Raw genomic sequence first — 22,167 nt, 5'->3', positions numbered from 1 at the left:
AAGACTCAGGCGGTATCCTTCGGGCGGACTGCCCCGCCGCCACGGGTATCGCTCTTAGGAGAGACCATCGAGTGGACGCCCTCGGCCAAATACCTGGGGGTAACCATCGATAGGGGACTCAAGATGCGATCCCACGTGAAGAACGTGGTCACGCAGACGCGCGCCGCACGGGCTCTCTTGCGCCCAGTGCTGGCGTCCCACCTGCATCTCCGTACGAGGCTGTGCGTCTACAAGACGTACGTCCGCACGCGACTCACTTACGCGGCCCCAGCTTGGTACGCGCTACTAAGCGAAACGGACCGCAAGTCGCTGCGGGCGCAGCAGTCGCTAGCGCTCCGCACCATCGCCGGAGCTCCACGCTTCGTACGGAACGCGGTCATCTCCAGGGACCTGCGCATGGAGAGCCTCGACGACCACGTTCGCCGCCTGAGCACCTCGATGTTCGCGCGCGCCGATGGAGCGCAAGCCCAGCACCTGCGGGGCATCGCGCCATACCATCGGCGTCCGCCGGACAAGTTAGGTCTGCCACGTGACCTGATCACCTGAAATGACACCATTGCTTCCCCGCCGCTGGCTGACGGGCGCTCGCCGGAACATCGCCGGCGGGCTCGACCTCGCCGAGCCGCGGGCGTTAGCCTCATGGACATCCCACGCCGCCGCAGTAGCCGATCGCTCGCGAACATCCGCGGGCTCGATCGCACTGCCGTGCGGCCATCACCGGACATGACAACCCGGACTCGACTCCCCGACCAGTGGTCCAACCCCGTGCCCCGCCCGCAGTCGCAGGCGGCGTAGCCACCACTGAAGAGGGCCATCGCCCTGACCAGTTACCCCGGGACCCGTAAGGGTCCGCGTGGAGGACCAGACCCGCCGTTATTCGGAAAATAGACGTCGCAGAGTAAGCATGCATGATTCTAGGTATTGTAAATAAACTAGACTAAGTATTAGTTAAGGGATCAACATAATATGTAAATAGAAAATGGGAAAAATAAAGGCTTAACCACAGAGGGGGTGAGGCAGCGAATATTCTAGATAATTGGGCAAAAATATATATAAACGCGGGGGTGTCTCGACTGGACATTCCACTGATCACCGAACAAGAGTCAGCGACAAGAAAATCGGAAAACTGGGAAAATCGCTGCCTCACTACGCCTGGCTGGAGACTGCAGAACGACATAGCGCATTTTTATTGCACCTCGGGGTTGGGGGCGAGGTTCGATACCCGGGGAAAGCTACCCCCCACAGGACCAAATCACAAAATTTGAATGCACCGAAAGAGGTATATACCGGGTTTAATAAAAACTGGCATACCCTTTCCAGGTTAGCCCTCTTCCATCTTAGACTGCATCATCACTTACCACCAGGTGAGCTTGCAGTCAGGGACTAATTTGTATCTGAATAAAAAAAACTTAATACGTGTGAATTCTTCGTATTATATCTACGGAACCCTACGTCTAAGACGATGAAAGAAGCCGACAAGTGACACGAGCGACGGGAGAAAAGGAATAAAAATATGGTCGTAAATAAATCATTTTGTTGACTAACTGTCCTTCTTTATGCGGACCATCCTTTATCCTGGGAAAACTTCTTTAAAAGGCACTTAATGGGCACATTTCTGTAGGGCTAATATGAGTTTTGCGATCGTTTGACCTTTGCGTGCGGCGAAGCTGAAGTGGCAATGGACAGGGCGCATAGTTTGAAAAAACCGATAGATGTTGCGATCCTTTTTTAATATTCCGACACAAATTAGTTTTTGACTGCAAGCAGGCCTTAGCGCCTGGGAAGTGATGATAAGTGACGACGAAGAGTGATGAACTATAATGATTTTGAGCTTATTTTGTGGTTTAACGACATTTTATATTGTAGTTAACGGATACATACCACGATTACGAAATATCGGCAGTTGAAAAACCAAATTAATCGTGGTACGTGATAACTATCTCAGGAAGTCGTCAAATATCCTCCCAGTACAAGTGTGTCATGTATAATCTCTATAATTTATATCTCTAGTAGACACCACTGTATTTTTCTATTTTTCTGTACAGTCTCTACTAAAAACAGAACGTGAACAGAGAAATATTCGAATATAATATGTAATACATATAAAAAAATAGATTCTGAAAAAATAACTCAAAACTAGTTTTGCCTTGAAACGCCGCATCACCAATTTTTTTGTTATCTATGTTGGTAGATGTTTCTAAATTATTTATGAAAACTGAGTAACTGTGTCCCGCGGGCTGACATAATAATATAGAAAAATGTTTTTCTAAGACGAAAATATGTTTTAGGTATACTTTTCGGACGAAATTAAAAAATAACAGAACATGTCCATAATTAAAATCTAAAATGCTTCTAAGACTAGGCATTGTTTTTCGTGATCTAAGTAATATTTCTGCCTACGGCGAAAGTAGTCAGTAGAATCGCAGTTTAGATATCATACAGTTCGGAAACGGCTGTTGCCAGTCGCAGCGGGAGAATTGCTACCATTTTGGTTTTGATTTTTTTTAAATACAAACGCATAGCAAAAAATTATAAAACTGCAGTCAACGAGTAGGTATAGATGACAGATCACGAGTATTGATGAGGGGAGACGAGGTTATGTCTCTACGTTCATTTATGAACTGTACTGTAGCTTAGCTGCGGTAAAAAGAACTTATAACTTTACTAGAGGATGCCCGCGACTTCGTCCGCGTGGATTTAGGTTTTTAAAGATCCTGTGTGTGATTTTCCGGGATAAAAAGTTGCCTATGTCAATTGCATGGATGCAAGCTACCTCATTACCAAATTTCATACAAATCGGTTAAGCGGATAGGTCTTTAGGAATCCCGTGGGAACTCTTTGAATTTCCGGTATAAAAAGTAGCCTATATCCATCGCCGGGATATAAGCTAACTCCGTACCTCGTCAGAATCGGTTAAACTGTTGGGCCGCGAAAAGGTACCAGACAGACAGACAGTATGGATAATAAGACTTTAAAAAATTGTTCGGTTATTTTCTAAGACGATGTCGTTTCATCTACTACTTCGCAGAAATAACAGACATTTGCAATGTAATTTCAAGAATTCTTTCAAGAATTACATGATATTATATAATTCTCTTTCAAATCATTTATGAATAATGAAGTTTTTTTATAGTAAGTACGTTACATTTTATCAGTAATATTATGAATGTTCAGTTGTCATGTTTTATTTTCTTAAGTAACAGTAGCATTTTCCCCAGATAGGGTTGCCAGATCAGAAAGCCAAATATCTCAACAATATTACAAAAAGTCGGATTACGAGTATTAGGTTGTTGTGGGCAGAAATAAATATATTAAAAATCGAAATTGTTTTTTTTATTCACTATAGGTAAGCGCTTGACCACAATCACACCTGATGGAAAGTGATGATGTGGTCTAAGATGGGACGCGTTTACCTAGAAGGTGCCTATTCACTCTTCTAACCTAGGGATTCTAACGATACCCATGCATCCAAATCTGTTCAAGTATTTAGAAGTTACGGAGGTTAAATAAAGAAACTCACGTACTGACATGAACCCACAAAACATTACACTCCTTTTTTGGGCAGTTGTGTAAAAATATTTAACTTTGAAATTCCACAACATTTTTTTCCACATATGAGTAGGTAGTATAGTCGGAGATTCCTTTGAGAAATGTTAAGTTACATTTTTATTTTAATAATACAAAGCAGACACGCCTGGCATACCTATATCTAGTTACATAATAGGTATATACTATGTACATAACATCGGTGTCCGTATTAAGACAAAGGCAAAAGTAAGTAACAAGAAAAAAGCGACTTTGAGCACACTATGTGACCCGAGGCAAGTCTTCGGAGGTCATGTTTTATAAAAAGTCACGTAAAATAATAATTAGAGAGCCTGTCTCAGACTGAACAACTTTCAAAAGAATGTAAGTTAAGTTACAGCTATGTTATCTTATTAGTTAGGGGGTCCTCACATTATAAAACGTTACTTATAAAGTTGATTAGGTATCCTTACATAGTATAAAACAAAGTCGGTTCCCGCTGTCGTCTGTAACTCTGTACGCTTAGATCTTTTAAACCACGCAACGGATTTTAATGCGATTTTCATCAATAGATATAGTGATTCAAGACAAAGGTTTATACTAGACTTGCAACGAATATTCGGTTACTATTCGGTATTCGGCCTATTCGGCTGCTTTTATTACATTCGGCCGAATACCGAATATCTACATATTATTCGGCCGAATACCGAATACTTAAATAATATATTTTGTCGTAGAGAAATAATTGGTAAAATGAAAAATTAAAATCGATTGATTACGTATATATTCATATTTTCATTTCTGTTATATTCATTTAAGTAGTCATTGGTGCATAACACAGGTACATAATCATCTTCTGAATTGGAAAAATGGAGGATTCTATGTATTTGAATTATTGTGGTAATCAAAATTTAGAAGGGTAAGGTTCTCATTTCTTTTATAATCATTTATTAAGTAGTCATTGGTACATAAAACAGGTACATAATTTAATCATTTTCTGTATTAAACAAGTTAAGAATTTTTCTATGCATTTGAATTATTTTCATAATCAAAATTTAGAAGGGAAGGTTATGGTGCAGAAAGACTAACTTTTCTGCATTTTTAGGAAGTAGTTTACTTCTTTTTTTCTCGTAGACCATCCCAACTTCAGAGCGATGAGTACATTAGAACAAAACAAAGGAGCGCGAAACAATCACGTCTGTACAAGTTTTTGGCGCTAAAATCCGGCCGAATACTTTTGCCGAATATTCGGCTATTCGTTCAGGGGCCTCGCCGAATATTCGGTATTCGGTATACTGCCGAATATACTATTCGTTGCAAGTCTAGTTTATACGTATAGTTTAATATTGTTTGGTGTTAGGTAATTTGTTGAACTATGACGATAATTGTCATACCCTCCAAGGGGCCTCAAATCTGTACCTATTCTGTATTTTTGATCTGGTTTTAATAACAATATAAAAGTGTTTAATAATATTGAATTTCACAGAAACACACATTTCAATAGTACAAAATACTTAATTATTAATTTTGTTCTCATCGCCCCGGAGCGTTTGAGATGGAACAAAAATACAGAGAGAATGGAGAGTACAATAATTACTGCATTAGGTTATAGTGTGAGAGATTGCGTCCCAATCGCTGGTGTTATCTAGGACTAGCTGATGCCCGCAGCTTCGCCCGCGTGGATTTAGGTTTTTAGAAATCCCGTGGGAACTCTTTGATTTGCCGGGATAAAAATTAGCCTATGTGCTAATCCTGGATATAATCTATCTTCATTCCAAATTTCAGCCAAATCCGTCCAGTAGTTTTTGCGTGAAGGAGTAACAAACATACACACACACACACACACACACACACACACATACAAACTATCGCCTTTATAATATTAGTGTGATTATACCCTATCCGCGGAATGAAGTTAGGTACAATAAGTTAGTATAGCGCTCTCTCTCTCTGTTACGTAAAGCCAAACAGAGAGAGCGTTATACTAACTTCATTTCTTGGATAGTCATAATCCACGGTCTAGATAAGTCCACATTTTTGTCTAAGTGCGTGGCATGTAGTGGTGGTTAGTAAAGTTAACACAAAGTAATCTGCGTGCTTGATATGAAACTTTACATCTGATCAAACGGCGATAGAATATTGGAGCGTTGAAACACTTAAGCATTTAAATAATGAAATTGAACTTATATGCCTAGTTGTCCTTGCATCGTCAGTCAGTGCTCGCTCCATGCGAAAACTTTGTAACTAGGATTACCACCGCTGGTACCTACTGAATTTTTAACTTTAAAACTAGGTCGATTTTACTCTGTTGTATGAGACAAGCGGCGAGTTTTCGTCATCAGCAACCGTACTAAAACTAAAACGCTATGAAATATTATAGATATTTTTTAAGTAAAGGAAAATTACTTAAGTACTTAATATTTTAAGACTAAATTATATTATTTCAGTCAGATAGGTACGTAAAAGGAAACTCCCACGCTCAACTCAATACTAACCTTTATAGAGCATTTATAAAACACTAACTATACAATGGTCGCTCCATGAAAAGAACACTAAGTCCACCTGTCAGCAGCGGACAGGCCCTTTCAAACAGTTCCCTTTGAAATGGTTCATTCCACTTAAGATTTCGTGTGCCGCCTCCCATACTACACGGCGATGTGCTTTTGTAGAGTAATTTGATATTATAAAATGTAGTATCCTTTACACTAATGCTTTAGAAGCACTAATAACCTGTGGGATAGGGTTGTCAACATCTTTATAACAATTTATTTTTAACCCCCGATCCAAAAAGAGGGGTGTTATAAGTTTGACGTGTGTATCTGTGTTTCTGTGTATCTGTCTGTGCCATCGTAGCTCCTAAACTAATGAACCGATTTTAATTTAGTTTTTTTTTTGTTTGACAGGTGGCTTGATCGAGAGTGTTCTTAGCTATAATCCAAGCAAATCGGTTCAGCCGAGAGTTATCAGCTCTTTTCAAGTTACTGTAACCTTCACTTGTCGGGGGTGTTATAAATTTTTAATTTACACTTGTTACTCGTGCGTTATGACTACGAGTTTAGAAGTAGGTACCCAAGTAATACGTATTGAGTCCTTTACCATTTATTATTGTCGTTTTAACTGTTACATAGAAATATTCAAACATTTTTAACCGCTGACCCAAAAAGAGGGGTGTTATAAGTTTGACGTGTGTATCTGTGTATCTGTCTGTGGCATCGTAGCTCCTGAACTAATGAACCGATTTTAATTTTGAGTTATTCATTATTCAGATACAAATTAGCCCTTGACTGCAATCTCAGCGATGGTAAATAACCCAAAGGTGGTGGTAACTTATGTAATTCAGCTGTTAAGATAAAACAGCTCATAAACCATTAAACCTACCTTTCATCCTTCTCTATGTTATGTTATCCTTTTGTCTAGGATAAAGTAATTTGATATCATAATAATATAGTGCAACATCATCTAAGCTAATGCCTCTTTTGAAGAAAAATGGGGTAGGGTTGTCAAGCATAAACTTAATAGTCCACTTGATGAATGCGTCTGTCTGTTAGTGAGTTCCCTTTTAATGGTTAAACAACTAAACCGATCTTGATGTTATGTACAAAGATAACTTGCATTTTGCATATAGACAATTTTTTTTTTTAATATTTTAATTAATCCGAGGCGATATCTAAAGATTTGAAAAATACTAAACTAAATTCGCAGATTATTATGAACTTTTTATTATTTACCCTATAGGTACCCTATATATAACCATATAGGTTTCTTGACAGACACGTCGGACAGACAGACAGACAGACAGACAGATAACAAAGTGATCCTATAAGGGTTCCGTTTTTTCCTTTTGAGGTACGGAACCCTAAAAACTAGTAAGTGGCAAACCCTACGACATGCATTTTCCTGTACAAGTTGATGCCCTTTTGTGTTCTCGGTATAAGAGGGTAATTTGAGAGATCAAGCCAATATCAGATCTCGGGTACCCAATTATCTGCAGCTAATGTATGCCGGCGGCATTTTCTGTCATAATTGATAAATAATAAGTTAAATTTTTGTAACTCAAACTGCACGTCCTATACAACATACCTAAATCCACGCTAACACATTATTTTAGAAGAAAAACCGGCCAAGTGCGAGTCAGACTCGCGCACCTAGATTTCCGTACTCGGAATTCGTACACTAACCACAAATTCGCGGTTTTCAGATTTATTCCTGTACTTGTGCTATAAGACCTACCTACTTACCAAATTTCATGATTCTAGGTCAACGGGAAGTATCCTATGGTTTCTTGACAGACAGACAGACAACAAAGTGATCCTATAAGGGTTCCATTTTTCATTTTGAGGTACGGAACCTTAAAAATGTTTTCAAAGAATAATAACGCAATGGCATGGCGAGCAATACCGTGTTGTCTCTATGTAAATATGTACATCATACTAGAAATTGCACGCCCCTTACATTGTTTCGCCAGAGGTCGACGACATTTTTATTACAAAAATGTATTAACTTAAATAAATTCTTGAAAATATTAAGTAAGTAATATGCATTTTCTTTTTGTTACAGAAGCCGGACCAAACGGATGAAGTCACAAGAACAAATCCGCACTAGGACTTTACAGAGACCCAAATTAAAATCCCCAGTATTATGTGATAGTGTAGTGGGAGTGTTAGTGTAGTGCGTCGTATAGAGATGGCCGCGTTCAACATGTTCCGTATCAGAATCGGCGGCCTGGTGATGAGGGTGGTGCTACTGTTGACTCTAGCTGTTTATTCTTCTTATGGTAAGTTAATTGCTTTTCTTATAGGTAAGAATTCATTTAAAACTGCGACTGCATCAAAGGATTGATTTTCAAAATACTCTTAGGCACGCTTGCAACATGTGACCATGTTTGTTGCAATAACAACACCCAATACATCCTATAAGCAATCATAAGAACAAGTCCGCACTAGGACTTTACAGAGACCCAAATTAAAATCCCCAGTATTATGTGATAGTGTAGTGGGAGTGTTAGTGTAGTGCGTCGTATAGAGATGGCCGCGTTCAACATGTTCCGTATCAGAATCGGCGGCCTGGTGATGAGGGTGGTGCTACTGTTGACTCTAGCTGTTTATTCTTCTTATGGTAAGTTAATTGCTTTTCTTATAGGTAAGAATTCATTTAAAACTGCGACTGCATCAAAGGATTGATTTTCAAAATACTCTTAGGCACGCTTGCAACATGTGACCATGTTTGTTGCAATAACAACACCCAATACATCCTATAAGCAATCATAAGAACAAGTCCGCACTAGGACTTTACAGAGACCCAAATTAAAATCCCCAGTATTATGTGATAGTGTAGTGGGAGTGTTAGTGTATTGCGTCGTATAGAGATGGCCGCGTTCAACATGTTCCGCATCAGAATCGGCGGCCTGGTGATGAGGGTGGTGCTACTGTTGACTCTAGCTGTTTATTCTTCTTATGGTAAGTTGATTGTTTTTTCTGTAAGGATTCGCTTAAAACGGTGACCCATGATTTTCAAAATATTCTTAGTGCACGCTTAAAGCATGTGACCCTGTTTGTTGCAATAACAACTCCACAATACATCTTATAAGCAGTCATATAAGAACAAATCAGCACTTACAGAGATTTTTCTAGCTGTTTATTCTTCTTATGGGTAAGTTGGTCGTAGTAGGTAAGCATTTACTTAAAACTGCGACCGCATCGAAAGATTTCTTTCAAAAAATTCTTAGTGCGCTGTTTTGTCGCATATCCGATAAACCATTACAACCAGGCCACGGTTAGGTGATAGCCATTGTAGCTAAACTTTATGAGTAGATTATCCAGAACAGGTAAACGAGATTGACTAGGCACAAGAAGTAGAAGACAAAAGTGTCTCCATGTTATTTAGTAGTGTGAGTAAAAATAATTCATTATTTTAGTTTTAGTCAATTAAAAAAAAATCAGCTAATCAAGTGCATTACTTATAGCTTCATATGTAAACTTGTATTGAAATTGTTTGAATATATTTTCATTATTAATACTCGTTCGAGAATACACTCGGCATATCAATGTTTTGAAATCGATATTCGTATGATTACTGTCTCTTCTTTCATTTATTCGATTGGATGCATTTGTCGAGTTGCACGCCTAGGAGTGGACAAAAGTTTTCTGTATTCTGTACGATACTAACCAAATTGACTATAATTCGCAAAAACAAATTACTTGTTAGTGATTCTTCTTCTCTTCCAGGGTTTGCTAGTGATTATTAACCTCTATCTAATCTAATTAAAATCTCGTAACGTTTTCTAAAACACCTAAATCTACGTCCTCTGTTATATTTTATCAACAACAACTATTTTAAATTATCAATTAAACTAAAAATGCACGTCAAATGCTTGAATAGTACATTTCACAATTTTCATACAAGCTCCCATTATGTGTGCGTTTTGATATTTGAGAAGGAATTGTGGATGACTCTAATATGTAATTTTTTTGACCCCGTGGTCTAGTACTGTAGAAAAAGAAACGTTGCATACAGCGTCTTTCTCATGCTTGCTCATTGGATGCACAGTTTGGTAATAAAGTCCTGTATTCAGGAGTGATTTAAATTTTATTTCTGCCCTCGAATATGGTGTGAAATGAATAAATTGGGAACATCTGGACCAATTTGATATTCATCGAGAAGTCGTATAAATCCGAACATTCATTATGATTTCAACCCGGAAAAAGTGGTCTCTACACAAAATATTTTTTATAAGCGCCCCACGGTTCGATGCACACTCGCTCAAATTTATCTCTTCAGTTCATATTAAAAACTAGAGGATGCCCGCGACTTCGTCAGCGTGGATGTAGGTTTTTGAAGATCCCATGGGAACTGTTTGGTTTTCCGAGATAAAAAGTTGTCTATGTCAATAACATGGACGAAAGCTACCTTGGTACCAAATTTAATACAAATCAGCGAATAGGTCTTTAGGAATCTCGTTGGAACTCTTTGATTTTCCGGGATAAAAAATAGCCTATGTCCGTCCTCGGGATATAAGCTAACTCTGTACCAAAGATCAGAATCAGTTAAACTGTTGGGCCGTGAAAAGGTTGCAGACAGACAGATAGACAAACAGACACACTTTCGCATTTATAATATTAGTATGGATATAGCAGTATTATATATTTAGTGGGGCATATTCCACTTTGATCAGCTGCAGAAGTGATTATCGCTAAAGGGATGCCGTTTCTACGCAGGTAGCTGAGGTAGCATAACCTCTCCCTCGCTCTTTATAAATATAACCTGTAGCTCAAATCCGCACAACCTGCATCAGATTATTACAATCGCAAGTGTTGCCATTGGCTAAAATGGTATTCTTGTTGCACAATGCCAATAGTGAGCGAGCGTCAACCAATCAGAGGTGATTGCGATCGTGACACAGTAGCTGTCTTTCTACTGCTATCAAGCTGCTGTTATCGACAAATCCTCTTTTTCAACCCCGACCCAAAAAGAGGGGTGTTATAAGTTTGACGTGTGTATCTGTCTGTGGCATCGTAGCTCCTAAACTAATGAACCGATTTTAATTTAGTTTTTGACATGACAACGTCTTATAATTCCATAGAGCCGGCTGCACGCACAAAAAACATGACTCATGCGGCGTTACCTCGCTCTGAGGCGTTCCATGTAAGGCTTGAAGTGCAAGCGAGAGCGCAGAACGAGCGACAAAGAAGCACAATCGGCCTTTGTTGTCACGTTCAACTACCGTCAGTAAACCGACTTTACAGACAACCAATTTTTTTTTTTTGTTTGAAAGGTGGCTTGATCGAGAGTGTTCTTAGCTATAATCCAAGAAAATCGGTTCAGCCCTTTGAAAGTTATCAGCTCTTTTCAAATTCAGTTTTTAAAACAGTTTGGGCGAATGGGGCCAACCTCATAAAGGTGTGTGTGTGTAGTGTGGTAGTTAATTCGGTGAGGCGAATAAAATAAATTGGGCACCACGAATCGCTTCTCATCCGGGTCTGTCCTACAATTTGTACACAATTACATATTATTATTGTTTGGTATCATTTGGAATACATTTCTTAGATGAGCCCAGCGACTTCGTCCGCGTGGATTTAGGTTTTTTAAAAATCTCGCAGTAACTCTTTGATTTTCCGGGATACACAGTTGTCTATGCCAGCTTCCGGGATGCAAGCTAACTCTGTGCTTTTCAAATAAATTGGGCCTTTAAGAATCCCGTGGGAACTCTTTGATTTTCCGGAATGAAATGTAGCCTATGTCCTTGCCCGGGATACCTACCTAACTCCGCGCCTTTCATCAAAAATAGTCAAATTGTCGGGCCGTGAAAAGCTAGTAGACAGACAGACACACTTTTGCATTTATAATATTAGTAAGTAGGTATAGATAGTATTATATGATATTTCTTAAAGTATTATTTATTATAGTTAGAAAAATTTTATAAGACCTACATGTGAAAAAGTGCCTGCGAATAAAAAGAGAACCAATAAATTCTTTTATTCATATACTAATTAGCCCTTGACTAGGATTAAATATTATATAACTATAACTTGAAAGAGAAACAGACTAAAAATAGCTATAATCCCTAATTAAAAAATAATTTGTCCAGGTATCTATTACCTATTAGAAAATACGTGCCCACGTCTTCGCCCACTTTCCATGTTTACACCGACGAAGACGAATAAAAATACTTTTCAGCTCCAAGAAGAAAATCTTAGACCATTGTTTTCATATTAATTATCTAAGTACAGTTTACTTATTTTGTTATAATTTTTATAGACAAATAATTAATAATTTTTATAAACTATACTTTTCAGTTTTCACATTACTGTAGTTATGTTTGACGCACCTCTAAATTTTTGGAGTTATGTGCGTTGTAAGCAATTAAATATCGCTTTAAACCATCACTGGTCAACTACAGAGTACGGGTCTCCTCTCAAAATAAAAAGGATCCAGGCATAGTCCGTCACACTAGCCTAGTGCGAATGTGCGAACCTCATACACCTTTGAGTATATAATGGAGAGCTCTCAGGCATGCATGCAGCCCGGAATCAAACCGTCGTCGGCCGACCTCCCAAATAAAAAGTTTATCGCTCGCTAAAATCATAATAATCTGTAAAATCGAATCAGGTGGTCCTTAAACTAAACTGGTATCTCGAATAGTTTCTGGCATCACAGACCTTGCCTAAATCTCAGTATATTATGTGATAGTTAATAGAACAGTAAAGCCTACAGGAGCATACCAGCGAACCCACAGTGGTATGCCGTACGAACCAAACCGCAGCGGTTGAGCCGGGCGTGTGTACTCACCCATAATTACACGAATTGTTGTGGTCAACTACAACTGTTGTGTAATTCACTGGTATCAAAAGCTATTTTGTTTATATACCCTTCTGATCTGCTTTACTCACCATTATCATTATGATCGATCCATTGCCGGCTCACTACGGAGCATAGGTCTCTTCTCAGAGTGAGAAGGGTATGGCCATAGTCCACCACGCTGACCAAGTGCGGATAGGCAGACAACTGTTTACTATTTCTCAGTATATTCATCATCATCATCATCATCAGCCTGCAGACGTCCACTGCTGCACATAGGCCTTCCCTAAAGAGCGCCAGCACACCCGGTCCTCAGCCTTCCTCATCCAGCCACTTCCCGCCAGCCGCTTTATATCATCGGTCCATCGTGCTGGAGGGCGTCCCACACTACGGTTGCTTAAACGCGGTCTCCACTCAAGGACTTTCCGGCTTCAACGGCCATCGCCTCTACGACAAGCATGGCTAGCCCACTGCCACTTCAGCTTGCTGATAGTTTGGGCTAGGTCAGTGACCTTGGTTGTCCTGCGGATCTCCTCATTTCGGATCTTATCCCTCAAGGAAACTCCTAACATAACCCTCTCCATAGCTCGCTGAGCAACTTTGAATTTGTGGACAAGGCCGTTTGTCAACTGTCCACGTTTCAGCACCGTAGGTGAGGACGAGAAGGACACACTGGTGTAGAAACCAAAGGGGTATGGGTTTAATAAAAACTGCCATTCCCTTTCCAGGTTAGCCCGCTTGCATCTTAGACCGCATCATCACTTACCAACAGGTGAGATTGCAGTCAAGGACTAACCTGTATCAGAATAAAAAAAAAAGTGCTGGTTAAGCTGAATTGTACTTTATTGCTCTTGCACAAAAATCGTTCTTTATTTAAACGTCTTTGAGGAGTGAATCTTCCCTGTAAGGTACGTACCTGCTATTAAGTATTATGAGACTAAGTAATTAGTTGCAGTTTTCGGCTTGCTTTTGACCCTTCTGTTACCTATAGTTTCTTACCCAGTTTTCAATAAATTATTATGACTTTCCCTAAGCGCACGGCTGCGCGTCTTTGAAATCGTTCTATTTTTAAGCCGACTGTCAACTGTCAAACACGATGACAGATGGCGCTAACTGGCTGAGGCGGGGATTTGTGAAAAAGTCGACGATTAAAAGTGGTATCAGATTGATAGCGTTTTGTGCGCTTTTTATGCGTCTACACGAAATAATAAGCTCCTGCCGTTTTATTTGAAAACTTTGTCATTTGATCGATTTTAATTGTCCTTTTTACTAAAAAAGCAAGGATTCTTTTGCCATTATAAATTGCAATTTAGACATAAGCAAATGGTTTAAAGTAAGAAAAATATTGCTTGGGATTTATATCTATCAAAATCTCGAGATAATGTCGTCCTCGAATCGAGGCTTCTTGAAATTCTTTCGATTCATCTTCGACTTTTTGTTCTGCTAGCGTTTTTTTTACGATGTACAACTGTTAGCGTTTGCATAAAAAGTCTTGTAGATATTACTAGCCCAAAGCTCTCTGTAATCGTGTACAGGGGCCCTTTGCGTATATTTGTGGCGTGCGTACAGTGCTGGCAACCTTTGTGCGGCTGATGCTTGCTCTCTTCCTAACTGTGGATTTTTATTATAAACATCAAAAGATGTAATTGCATTTCGCAGAGAGCATTAAGACAGTTTGGCATTTAAGAGGGAAAAATACGTTTATTTTGTAAGTTGTGCCACACTTTTTTTTTCTCTCTCGTCTGGCTTTACACTGATTAGCCAATGTCAAGTTTGTAGTTATTTACAAGTTAGGGAAACGTATATGTATAGTATGGACTTCGTCTGTGCGGGCGCCCGCCGACATAAAATCGGTGCCCCTTTAGAGCGCTTCCCCGTCAGTTCCACCACCAATAAACACCAGCAGAACACAAAAACCGGCCACTTCTAACAAAAAAACACTCCAAAAAGGCACAACACGCGCGCCAGCAAACGCCACCACAGACGAAGTCCACAACACATGTTATTATACATACGGGTTGGTTATGCCGGCGCTTCCACCACTTGAGTATTAAAGCCAAAACGCCTCAGGCAGAAGAAGCGCAAGAATAATCTGTGTCATGTGTGGCGCAATCCGAAAACAGGTTCCAGTTCTGCATAATGCTGTATACAGCAAGAGCATACAGCGCTGATTTTCAACCAGGACTCTAATCCGGGTGACGCCACGGTACTTACTATAAACTACCAACTTAATAACACTAAAATACTAATTATTATTATTACGTATAATATTTACTTATTGGGCCAATGCGTATTAGCCTTAAATCGCCATAAATATTATGCAGTGCTACTGATGGATAGCACGTGTAGCATAATATAGGAAAAGCTACATAATCGCCCTCTGTATGTAGACGACTTAAGTTCTATATTGGGTATCTGTGGAGAAAGCACGTTCCGACTATTAAGGCGGGAAGTATAATTTTAAATGCGGAACCGGATCGCTTGTTTGACATTTTGCTTTTTTAAATTGTCACTTTGTAGGCAAAAGATTATTGCTTGAGAGATTTTCGGTACAGAAAGTTTTTTTTTAAATATATAAGGTAGGTAACTATAGTAACCTATCTGTATATTTTTCATTCCAAAAATAATCAGTACCTTTATAGATACTAAAGTAAGTATCTACTTAAACTCAACTTTATGCACTTTGACATAGGGAGTAACGGTTGAAGTTGGTAGGTATACCTACTGAAATTAATATGGACAAGCATCGAAAGACGCCTGTCTAAGTAAATTAAACTTATTTTAATAGTTATCAAGAATAAACTTATTTTAATAGTTATCAAGAAAAACGCCGCACCTCGGCTCCTCTCCAGCCTATTCTGCAGGTGTGCGTTGCGCCTAACCCTCGTAAACTGTGCTTCACTAGTCATCTGCGCTGAGACAAGGTCAACTTTCCTTTACCATTTCTGTCATCATCATCATCACATCGCGCATCGCCAGCCCACTTACCTACAGACAACAGCTCTATCAAAATGAGAAGGGTTTAGGCTATAGTCCATCATGCTGGTCAAATGCATATTGGCAGATTTCACACACCTTTAACTGTTGTCAAAGGTATGGAAAAATCTCAGGAGTGCAGGTTTCCTCACGCTGTTTTCCTTCACCGTACCATTTCTATACTTATTCTGAATTCTGCGGTTCTAACAATCCTGATAGTCGAGAAAACAGTAAAATGATAAAATGTGGAACGAGTCTTATGATACTCATTGACCTCTGACCTATAAAGCGAAAAATACGGTAACTTCAGCCAATTATTTATGGTCAAAAGTTTAACGAAACCCGAAAGTCTTGACAATGCTACCTATCTATAAATAACATGATATAATTCATGTTAAAGTTACCGTCCAGACTAGTACACTGGTCGGGAAAAGTGATTTAAAGCATTACATGTATTTTAGAGCAGCAGTCGGCAAGAGGTGGATTTTTGGACCACTGTATATTTTTAGTAACATATCTATCTATGAATAATGAGTTGAAAAGTTTATCTTTTACACATTTTGCATTATAAATCATGATAATATGCACTTTGGTAGAATTACAACTTTCGCATTTGCTGTTCCTCACGTGAACCAAACTATAAAAAAACTGGCTTAAGACAGTCTGTGTAATTTTTGTACATTAATGTTACTAATTTTGATTTATATAATTACCTAAATGTGGCTTAAAATTATTTAATTAATTATTTGCCGACCCCTGATTTAGAGCTTTCTCAATGGTTTTAATAAACTTGAACTAATAAATAACTTTGGCATTTTCACAATAATTGATTTTTTTGCGAAATTCTGGTTTGCACCGTTTGTTTCTTGAGTTACTCATATTTCAATGATAAGTAGTTGTATTCAACTTACTGCAACTTGCGTGTATATTGCATTTATTAATACGCACCAAGAAACAGCACTGGACTCATTGTATTATGCTATTTATACCACCTTTTGTCAGTATTCAGCAAATAAAGAATTTGATTGATTGATTGATTGAAAGAAAGAAGAAAGAAAGGGGGTCGCTAACCGCAAGAGACACATTGTTACTATACTAGTAAAAAAGAAAACCTTCAGAAAGTTTCAAGAATATGTAAGTTTGTACTTAAGTTATAAATAAATAAAAAAAATTACGCTCGTAAACTTCAAATCGCATAATCACTCACGTAACCGACTGTTCGATAAATGATGACACATTTGCTCAACTTTGTATCTTATTTGCCGGTACTTAGAATTTAAAATCCTACGGGGTTTGTGCACGATGCCATCGTTTAGGGAAATAACTTTAAATAAATCCACCGAGTTTATAATGCATTTTGTATGGAGCAAAAAATACATAGAGTAGTAAATAGTTAATGCAGATTTTTGAGTTTTTCAAAATTTGTTTTCAAAATTTTATTTGTCAGGCATGTTTTATTGTTAACATCGAAAATCATTTGAAGTTATAAGAATAAACAAGCAGATAGCCGCAACTTCGAAAAATTCTAAGAAATCTAGCAAAAAATTCATTACATTTTCATGAGTCAAGAAAAAATCAGTGATACTTAATTCAATTTTAGGTACATTATCAAGTACCACAATCAAGTAGTATTATACTTTAAGTACAAATAAGATAAGTTAGTTTGATTGTCTGCCAGTCGCGTGCACAAGATTAAGTCAAAGTAAGCATTCATTGAGGCCATAACAAAAATTGGTCACTGAGCAATTCAACTAACTTAACCTAAGCCTTCTAAGCATAAACTTTATGTCTCCTATGGGCAGTACGTCTCTGTTGCCCGCATAGATCTTTAGCGAAATTGTATATTAGCTACTTAACTCTAATTAAGTACATAACTTTAAGTTGTATTCTGTTATTTTGACTGGACACAATAAATGTGTTCTCATTTATTCATTTTTAATTGTTCGAAGATTTATTTTTTCAACCCCGACCTACAAAAAGGGGTGTTATAAGTTTGACTTGTGTATCTGTGTATCTGTCTGTAGCATCGTAGGTAGCTCCTAAACTAATGAACCGATTTTAATTTAGTTTTTTTTTGTTTGAAAGGTGGCTTGATTGAGAGTGTTCTTAGTTATAATTCAAGAAAATCGCGTCAGCCGTTTGAAAGTTATCAGCTCTTTTCAAGTTACTGTAACCTTCACTTGTCGGGGGTGTTATAAATTTTTAATTTACGCTTGTGTTCGTTTGAAAACTAGTACCCACTCCATTACATTTTGTTCTATTGATTCATTGCATGAGGCGGGGTCTCGGATTTATGACGATTGGTAAGTCCCGCTTCCGTAAGCTCGCTGTTTGAACATAAATAATTGTTGTGTACGAAGTGAGATTACACCTCTCCGATATCTATGACTGCCTAGTAGCTTTTGTTTTGATTTCGTCGCCTGATTATTTTACGCAAAGTAAAATAGGCTATTTTACTCCAATTTTTTTATTACTTTATTATAACTAGGATAAAAATAATGACGTAAACTGAAAAACTGATTAAATCGATCAAATAACAATTAATAATTATTTCAGATTAGACCGAGATAGCGATAGTAGCATTTTGACGTCACTCCGTCATTAATGCCATAAGTAGCTTCGTGCGGTTTCATACAAATTTTCGTTTTGCGAGAAAGGGATAGAAGACCCTCCCACTCCAAAATTAAAATGCCTGTAACTTTGTAAATCTTTGTTGGATTTTAATATTTTTTTCAGCGTACGTCATAAATAATGACGTACGCTGAAAAAAGTAATCCTAGTTTAAAATAAAGTAATGATATTTATCAAATTTAAAAGTAGGAAAATACCCAATTCTCTCAGTAATTTGATACAATTAAGCTTATAATTAAGTTTAAGTTGATTAATTAAGCCGCCAAGTGCGGATTGGCAGACTTCTCACACCTTTGACAATATTATGGAGAACTCTTGGGAATGCAGGTTTGTTCATAATGTTGTAATTCACTGTTAAAGTAACTGATTTATTTGCTTAAAATGCATATATCTCTGAAAAGTTAGAACTTACTAGAGGATGCCCGCGACTTCGTCCGCGTAGATTTAGGTTTTTAAAGATCCCGTGGGAACTGTTTGACTTTCCGGGATGAAAAGTTGCCTATGTCAATTACAGGGACGCAAGCTACCTTGGTACCAAATTTCATATGAATCGATCAAGCGGATGAGTATTTAGGAATCCCGCGGGAACTGTTTGTTTTTCCGGGATAAAAAGTAGCCTATGTCCTTCCCCGGAATGTATCCTAAGTCGGTACCAAATTTCATTCAAATCGGTTCAGCGGTTGAGCCGTGAAAGCGTAGCAGACAGACAGACAGACACACTTTCGCATTTATAATATTAGTATGGATAAGTGCGTATCCGGGTTCGAACCCCGGATTCTTGAATAGGAGGCCGAAGTCTTGACCACTGGATCAGTCAGTCAGTCAGTCAGCTTTCCCTAGATAGATACGCAATCAAGTCAGTAGGTAAGTGAGAGTACCTTGCTTAATAAGTTTTTATTTTTCGTTTCATGTTGGTCTAAAATACTAGTAAGTAAATATATAATTAATTCATCTGATAAGTCTTTATCAAGTTATCAACGCCAACTTAATGTCGTAACTCTGTGCCACTGTAGATAATCCCCTTATCTTTTATAAGAATGTTTTCAATGAAAAGGAATGTTTATTTCATTCGTTTTGCAATAATTCACTAAGTTTTCGCGAGCAAGTATTTTGTAATCTCGGATAATTCTTGTATATTAAGTATTATACTTGTTAGTTACGATTGTTTTGTAACGAGGGTAGCCGTGATATAGTGGTTCAACTTAGTAAAATATAATAAAACGTACTTAATTATTTTCAGGAGAACATTCTTATAATTTTGGAAAGATATTATTATTTTATATGTAGAAAAAATCACTTCCCATACTACAAAATATGTTTGTTTGTCAATTTGTCCTTCAGTCACGCCGCAACGGATCGACGGGTCGTGGTTATTTTTTGTAAGGAAATCTGAAAAATGACATAGGCTTTTATTCCGGAAAATCTAAGAATTTCCACGGAATTTAAAAAATCTAAATCCACCCGGTTGACGTGTTACATTTTGCTTCTCGATAGATATTTAAACAGTTTTATTTAATTTCTTATAATGTTTGTACAAATTACAAGCGAAACTGCAACGGTTAGTCGAGTTTTAAAGAATTCGAATTTTTTATCTGTAATCAGGATTTAATCAGGCAATGTAAGCAGTTAATTGGCATGCGTACCGGCTAAAGTTAACAAGTCATTAATTATCATCCGACTTATTTATCCATTCAACACGTTTTTAATATATTACTCCTGGCAGAAGATAAATGACCTGGGCCTCATTAAACAGTTTAGGCGGGAGCTGTCAACGTCACTGTCACCAATTCGCGCCACAGTACCGAGCTAAAACCTTGTCTAGATGGAACGGATTCGCCGCGAATCGTCTCGGGCGTACCTATCCCATACGCGCGGTATGTCCGGAGAGATAGGTACTGCCCGCCACCAAATCCAGGAGCATCGCGACTCGCGCGTGAATCGCGTGCAGGTCGCCAGACGCTAGTGTGTAAAGTGCACGTAAAACTAGTAGTCCAATCTGAAATTGCTTGTATTCAAAGGATTAAATACATGAGCCCGGCTGAGATCTGTTTTCGTACAATGCGCCGACATAGGTACGCCTTGTGTAAAGATTGGACTACTTTTTCGCGCACTACAATATGCGCAGAAACTCTTCGGATCGTACAGCTAACTCACGAACTTCAGTGCTGTAAAGTACTGAATGAAATACGTCCTCAATCGCTCACGCGCTGAACGCTTTTGGACGCAACGTACGTGCGACATACTTCGCGGTGAATTCGCCTCGTCTGTACAAGGCCTAACTACAATGGCGAACGTTCAGAAAAATGAACAAGAGCCGATCTTAAAATGAACAAGAACTTAAAACGTCCGCGCCAATGAACGTGGCATAAATAATCAGGGGGGAATATGTCTCGGCAAATTACCCCGAACGGGCGGGCCGGGAATTGATGGCAACACTGAAATAACTCCAGCCCGCGTGTCTTGAATGGCTCCAGTGAAATTAGAACTATTTATTGATGATGGCCACTCCTTTTCTTTTACACGGGAGTTGAAAAAGGGTTACGAATGACGGATTACGAGATGACCTCCAATTCGCTGTACTGACGATCTCAAGAAGATAGCGGGTAGCGGATGAGGAAGGCGGAGGATTGTGTGTGGTGGCGCGCTCTTGGGGAGGCAAAGGCGTCTACTGTGGACTTATCTACTTTACTATGTGCCAAATTTCATCAAAATCGGTTAAACTGTTGGGCTGTGAAAAACTATCAGACAGATAGACAGACACACTTTTGGGCGTTTATAGTGTTAGTATGGATTTAAATAATGCGACTGCATTCTGTAATAGAGCATACTAGAAGAACGACATGAATTTGGTAGTTTTATAGAACTGATGTGATTCTGATAGTTTACTATGTATTAATAACCACATTGTAAAGTTTCCTCGAAATAAATTCAGCCATGACTAATCCGAGATAAGGCATGAATGATCGTGAAAAAAGTCTGATTTGATTCTTAGTCATAACAAATATTTGCAGTATGACAATTTATATAATGGGTACGTATGGTTTGCGTTTTTGATCATGATATCACCTGTGTCTTTTCCACTTACCGTCGCTGGCCTTATTAATAGCCAATGTAATTATTATTCAGCCACTCGAAAGTTTTCCAAAAATAACATACTTGCTATTACTATTTATAGTCTAAACATGTAGTAAGAAAGTATAGTCCGTATAAAATGAGAACTCTCTCGCCATTTTAACTATGTGTCAACTGTCATGTCCAAAGCACCTATGGTTCACCTATAAAACAATACTACAAGTATAAATTAAAGATTTATAACACAAGTGAAGCTTACAGTAAGAACTAGAAAAGAGCCGATAACTTTCAAACGTCTAAACCGATTTTCTTGGATTATAGCTAAGAACACTCTCGATCAAGCCACCTTTCAAACGAAAAAAACTAAATTAGAATCGGTTCATTAGTTTAGGCGCTACGATGCCACAGACAGATACACAGATACACACGTCATTCTATAACACCCCTCTTTTTGGGTCGGGGGTTAAAAAGAGGGGGTTAGATCTCATTTTGTACGCATTATACCTACGTATATAATATTAATTGTCAATGGATTAATCATTCATATTTCTTTGGCGTTTCCTTTACTAGAATCTGTACACCGATGTAGGACATGTGTGAAACATATGTGTAGAACAAAGTGACATGAAGTATCCTTGATTTATAATTCTTTTTTATTCCATTACAAGT

General features: G+C 38.4%; 1 protein-coding gene across 2 annotated transcripts in view; it reads left to right on the top strand.

Moving 5' to 3' along the window:
* Positions 1-8,806: 8,806 nt before the first annotated feature.
* The window catches only part of LOC123871357, a 177,837-nt gene continuing 164,476 nt past the window's right edge, over positions 8,807-22,167 (top strand). For both annotated transcript variants that reach the window (XM_045915120.1, XM_045915119.1), the window contains exon 1: positions 8,807-8,981. In XM_045915120.1, the coding sequence (XP_045771076.1) occupies positions 8,891-8,981 (91 nt within the window). In that variant the 5' untranslated portion in view covers positions 8,807-8,890. The remainder of the gene's footprint in view (positions 8,982-22,167) is intronic.

The sequence above is a fragment of the Maniola jurtina genome, chromosome 13 (genome assembly GCF_905333055.1).
Source record: "Maniola jurtina chromosome 13, ilManJurt1.1, whole genome shotgun sequence".
NCBI lineage: Eukaryota > Metazoa > Arthropoda > Insecta > Lepidoptera > Nymphalidae > Maniola > Maniola jurtina.
Note: the sequence above shows the minus strand (reverse complement) of the source record. Positions and strands in the feature narration are given on the sequence as shown.